The sequence below is a fragment of the Lingula anatina genome, chromosome 1 (genome assembly GCF_051362555.1).
Source record: "Lingula anatina isolate TDL-2025a chromosome 1, LinAna3.0, whole genome shotgun sequence".
Taxonomy (NCBI): Eukaryota; Metazoa; Brachiopoda; class Lingulata; order Lingulida; family Lingulidae; genus Lingula; species Lingula anatina.
The window spans coordinates 16,227,013-16,232,973 of record NC_141767.1 but is presented as its reverse complement, the minus strand read 5'-3'; the positions used below and the strand labels follow the sequence as shown (position 1 = coordinate 16,232,973).

Here is a 5,961-nt window from a genome sequence, read left to right as displayed (position 1 = left end):
GTTGTTGAGATCATGCACTTCATTTGCTAAAGATCATGTTGATTTCCATGTGGAGCTTATGAGTAAGAATAACATTGCTGTTAACTGATTCATTTTAGAAATAACTATTACTTGTTTTCGGCCATTCATAGCACAGTTCATTTTTGCAGTAAATAATTAAAAGTTAAAAGACAGAGCTCGGACTTGCTTTATCTGATATCATTGTGTTAGGTGAACAATGGCACAATCTTTGTTTGAAGTTCACATAGCATAACCACTTCAAATTCCCTGTCTACCCTTAAACAGGACATCCTTGTATATGAAAAACCTTCATGTCCCTTTTGCGTCTACAGCCAAGAGAACAGAAAAAGATGCAAAAACCTAAGGAAACAGAGTCATCATAATGATACAATTAATGGTAGATCTAATGATTTATTTCACATACAAAAAGTCAATTATTGTGAATTCCACCAGTAATCCTTGTGCAAATTCATGGAAAGGGACGGTTTTTAGTTTTCGACGTCTTAAAAGTTTGTATTGTCTATCTGAGAGCCCTGTTGAAGACTCGTGCCCAAAAAGTCTATTATGTGCATTTCGTAAAATGACATTATTTTTATAAGTTGCATCTTTATTGAAAGTGAAAATAAAAGCAATGCATATAATAGAACATGAATGATCTTTAAAAAAATGCAATACAGTTTATTTGTATTGAAATTTTCAAGAAAATATGAAAAAATTAAATAAAATTGAAATTAATTCATTTGGGTTCTATTGCAGCAAGGGGCATACCCTATTCATTGTTTTTTATTTGAGCATTTGTATGTAAACCATATTTGACAAGAGGGCATGCTGTTCTTGATGTTTGATAGCCCATATCATTTGCTTTTTGGATGAGGCTGAACATTTGAGTGATAAGATAGCTAATCTGTTTCTAAAATATCTGTTCCCGTGAAATATAGAGTGTAAAATGTATAGTGTAAAATTCTCCACATTGACAGAAAAACAGCTGATGGCATGAACAAATGCAATAACATCAAATAAAACAATTCTGTTGAGAGAATATTATTTTGCATCATCTATTTCTCCTTTGGCAAGGTCTATCATCTTTGGGTATTTGACCTTTTTCTTGTCTAGTTCATCTTGTGCCCATAGCAAAAGTTTTAACAGTTTTGCAAGTTTTGGAGTTGATTCTCTGTTTTCCATCTCCAAAATGGCTGCATTAAGTTCACTTGCAACCTAAACGATTAAAGAAAGAAATCATACATAAAAGCTTTTGTTTATAAACAAACCAACACAATTTTGTAAATAAAATAAATTAAAACAACAAATCTAACTCAACTAATATGCATTTCCTCATTTTAAATCAAGGACTTTCACTTTTTAGATCATTAATTAGCCTTTTTGTATTATTTTAAACAGCACATTCAATCATACTGAAATGTTATAAAATTATGACATTTTCTTCAGTTTATTTACCTGGTATCTCTGGGAAGGATGCAAAAGATCCCCAAATGGGGAACTTTCAGGATCTTCAAATGCCAAAAGGGCAAGAGTTCTTTCTAATTCTGTTAAAATTTCTGGATTTTCTTCACCTCTTTCTGCTAAATGTGTCTGTGCATAATCCAATGCATTTTCTATGTTTCTTTCACGGATAAGTTCTATAAGATGTTGTTGCTGCAATCAGAAAAAGAATACCAAAGACACAGCATTAGATATTTATAAATTTTAAAAAATCATTAAACTTAAGACCATCTTTATTTTAACCAATATTCTTAATGTGATGACCATAGAAAATTAAGTAAGCCAGCCTCTATTTGAGGTTAACTGGGTCACCTACAGTATAAGTTAAGATCCAAAAAACTACGATTGCTCAGTCATCTAAACAGGAGACCTGTTGTACATAACAAGATCTTACTTGTAAATGGAAGTACAGGTATCTATCATTGTCCAGCAGTTCTGGGTGAATGTTGTTGACCAGGGCAATAGCTTCTTGTATCCTGCCCTGCTGTATAGCATCTCTTATCCTAATCCTATCGTCCAAGCTGTCCAGTTCAGTCTCTGGTTGCAGGCCGGACTCCATACGGAACTTCTCTGCTGCCTCTTTAAATCCCTCTAGAACAAGTTACGGAAAATAATGTGGTGGTGGACTAATTCACTGTATTACAGCCTTAGTATCTTATTTCTAAATAAAGTACAGCATACACATAAAAACAATTAAATAAAGTGCTGGCACATATCAAGATCCTATGACATATATTGCAATTCAAAGAAAATTAATTTAAGAAAAAAATAAAATAAAAATAAAATAGCAAAAGAGATTAAAATTAGCAGTGATTGATTTACCATTACCTGTTACTAAATAATTCATAATAAGTCTGTTCATGTCTGCTCTCGTGATATGGAGACTATGTAGCTTCTGCATCCACTCATCTTTGGAAACATCTTCTGGCTGTTTGTCATTGATATTCATCTGAAAACAATAATAAGCTGGAGGCTGTGAATTTTCTTGTACACGGTACAACATATGTTCACTGATAACACAAAACAAAAAGTACTGCAATGGTATACACAATGTACATAAGTTTCAGAAATATGCTATATCACCAAGCATTTATAAACAAGACCTAACTCTGTTCAATAAAGCTATTAATTTACTTTCCAAGACAAGTGTGTATCGGGTTGGGATCTTGCACATGATCTCTGCATCACAATATCAATAAGTGGGTGTCTGGTGAACCTGCCTAAGTGCAATGCCAATCTTCCTGACCATTTCTCAATGTTATTACAAGACAAATCAAGCCCATACTAGTATAATGACAGCTGAGGTAATTTCAGAGGTAAACATTGAAAAATCATGGAGTTACTTTGAAAGCCAAACTTTTTAAAAAGTTGAAAAGCAGAGGCAGGGGTATATATGTATATATCTTTGTCCTGGAAAAACCTTCTCAATTTAAGTCCTTTTGCATCAGTTCACTCACCAGTTTGATAACACTTTAGTCTTTTATTTCTGCTTTGCAAAAGTGTTACCACTTTTTAATCCCATTTGTAAGAGATGCCACATACAGCCACAAGAGTTTCTAATACAAGTTGTTATGAGCCCTTATTTGCAAACCATGTAAGACCAAAAACTGAGACATTTTTTTTTTGGAGGGGGGGGGGGGGGGGGGGGTTAAGTACTATTCTAGTACCACTTCTGGATTTTTGTTAAAATTAAGTTTATTAATACCTGTATTAAAGATTCAAAACTAAGATCCTTGACAATGAGTATGATCCCAGGAAGTGCACTAATCGACTGTAAAATAAGGGTTAAAATATATCTTACTTTTTGATTTGATAGTTTGTCTACCACTGCCTCTAGCATTCCTATCCGTCCTTTTTTACTTTTAAATATTTGAATATAAAATGTCTAACACGCTCAGTTAATAAAGATGGAAACCTAAATATTGTGCAATCCAGGGGCTAGTTAAGTCGCATAGACACGACACTTGTCGACAGTCAGACTCAAACAAAGTGAAGCAGAATAATAAATAAATTGTAACAATAATCTGTAAACATTTTTATATATTTTCAAAAGCCTCATAACCAATTAAAAACTATATGCTAGAAAGAAAAATAAAAATTTACACCATCTGTGATATTGTTAACCAAAGAATAATAATGAAAAATGGACAGTTACTGAAAGCTCACCCTTTTTCACAATTTTTGTTCTCAGTGGTCTCATAAACGGAAGTCGTACAAGTGTAAAATGAGCATGCGTATGAGGTCAAACATGCACCAATATTATTTCAACTTTTCGGGGATTAATCGCCTGGAAATATATCCAATAAAAACACGATATGTGCAAGAATATGTATGGATTGTGTAGAGACAGGTTGATTGAATGAATGATTGATGCACCTAACAGAAAAACAGTTCGTTATTGTTCGGCTGCCCTCGTGACAACGCCTTTCGATAAAACAAAATGGCGGAGTTCGGCTGACATCGAACAACCTAATCAAGCACAAAAACGATGAATTAATTCATAGATTGATTGAGAAGAAGTGTAAAGAAATGGCGGAAAGGTAGGTGAAAGCATTTAGCAAACGTAATCGGAGTTTTCCTTCATATTAGTTGTTTTGATCGCCTTAGGAATGGCAATCTAGTTATGTTATTTGCTCTCCGACCGCAGGCACCTGTCAATAAAACGTTTAGTTGCTCGACTGTTAGTGTTTGAACATCCTGTTGTAGTGGAATGGATTGACAAGTGTTAAGCTTCAAGAACAAGCTATTGTTCAGTTGTGACAATGTGGGATAAGTGGAATGAAACTTTCTTTTTGTCCCCTCATATAATTTTAAGGTCAGGCTGTTTATTTGTGGTCGTAAAGTCATCACATGGCCATGTGAAGCCATGTTGTTAATGTTGGATCTGTAAAATGGTGATTGATTCAAAGTTGACGGTATGGTATATATAACTGGTACTGTTAATAGTGGTATGGATAAATGGATTTCTAATGAATAGCTCCATAGCCCCATGTCTCTCTCTCTCTCTCTCTCTCTCTCTCTCTCTCTTTCTCTCTCTCTCTCTCTCTCTCTCAACTTTTGGGCCTTCTCATCCATACATTCACAAGATGTTATTTCTTCAGAGAAGATGATTCATAAGATGATAATTTTCTTTAGAATATATACTAGTATATATCAGTTTAAGTGTTTTATGTAGGCTTTATCTACTGGTCTGCAAAACAGCTGTGGGTATATTTATGCCGAGGGAGAACCTTGTCTATTAGCTTTAAGTCCACGGTGATATTGTATTTCATTGCATATCAGGGTTTAGGGTTTATCAAGAATGTTCAAGTTTTATGAGTGATAGATAAGTTTGAACATATAATGGTTATATACACTCGATATGAGTTTGCCTGTACTGCATTGAAATACAGCATTGAAACTAACAAATATAAAATACAGATATATGGTTGAAATGTTTCATGGTCAGGTGTCATCATGGAATAATATAAATTAACTTAAGAATGCACTTAATGTGTCTCCAAACTGCATTTTCTGCCTTATTTAATTTTCATTAGTCAGTCATCAGTAATGTGTATGGTTGACTCTGGCAAATGAAATGTGTCAGGGGATTTGAAACTCAAATTTGATAAACAGGTTTGAGTTTTGGAAGGTACCCAGACCCACGACAAAAGGGGCCTTTAACCAAATATAACCAAATATAAAAAAAAAATTACTTTGTCTTAAGCAGAAATGAATATTTGATCAGTATTTGCTAACTACTTGGATAAAGTATCAAAAGGATAAATATTTGACTGTGGTCAAATATGTGGTAGGTCCCAAAATATACAGTGATATAATAACCTGCATTAAAATTAGTGGACTGAAGCATGACTGGCAGCATTGTAAGGGCTGACTCCTAGTCACCTGCTTTGCCACTGCAATTCATTTGTGGAGTTATTTTTATTCTACCATGTCAGGTGTATCACATCAAGTCTATCCACACACACACATACACAATGGATAATGTTTACTGATCTCGTGGTTATTTTAAGCACTGCTGAAAACTTGATTCTTCTAAAATCTTTTTTTGAGCAAATGCCCGTTCTATAGATTTAAAGGTTGACTGTACCAGGAAATAAAGAAAACAAGTTTGGAAAATGAAAGCTGTTTTGTAATGAGTTTCTGTTGATGACAAGAGCAGCCTGCACAGCACTTATTTTATCACAGCAAAACTTTATTCTATTACCTTATCTGGGAACAACACATATTGCACTTTTTTACTCACTAGCAAGGTCGGAAAAAAATGTGACATCTCCATCCCACCCCATCTCATATAAAATTACTTTTTAAAAAACAATAAGCAAACAAATGACAATTGCAGTTTTAGCACACAACTTCAAGGGAAATGCCATAATAGTGACCATGCCTAATGTCACTGAATTTGATGACTAAATTGGATTGTTAGTATTTGTTGGCATTCTGCATTGTGATTTTCATTGA

General features: G+C 34.0%; 2 protein-coding genes across 2 annotated transcripts in view; one reads left to right on the top strand and one right to left on the bottom strand.

Annotated features, from left to right (window-relative positions):
* Positions 1-391: 391 nt before the first annotated feature.
* LOC106172717 (glucose-induced degradation protein 8 homolog) lies at positions 392-3,808 on the bottom strand. Its single transcript, XM_013553531.2, has 5 exons — positions 3,667-3,808; positions 2,329-2,449; positions 1,895-2,091; positions 1,456-1,653; positions 392-1,215 (listed from the first exon to the last, which is right to left on the bottom strand). The coding sequence occupies exons 2-5, from the start codon at positions 2,447-2,449 to the stop codon at positions 1,042-1,044; spliced, it is 690 nt and encodes a 229-aa protein (XP_013408985.1). The 5' UTR covers positions 3,667-3,808; the 3' UTR covers positions 392-1,041.
* Positions 3,809-3,857: 49 nt separating this feature from the next.
* The window catches only part of LOC106172715 (uncharacterized), a 29,303-nt gene continuing 27,199 nt past the window's right edge, over positions 3,858-5,961 (top strand). The window contains exon 1 of the mRNA XM_013553528.3: positions 3,858-4,040. Within this exon, the coding sequence (XP_013408982.2) occupies positions 4,030-4,040 (11 nt within the window). The 5' untranslated portion in view covers positions 3,858-4,029. The remainder of the gene's footprint in view (positions 4,041-5,961) is intronic.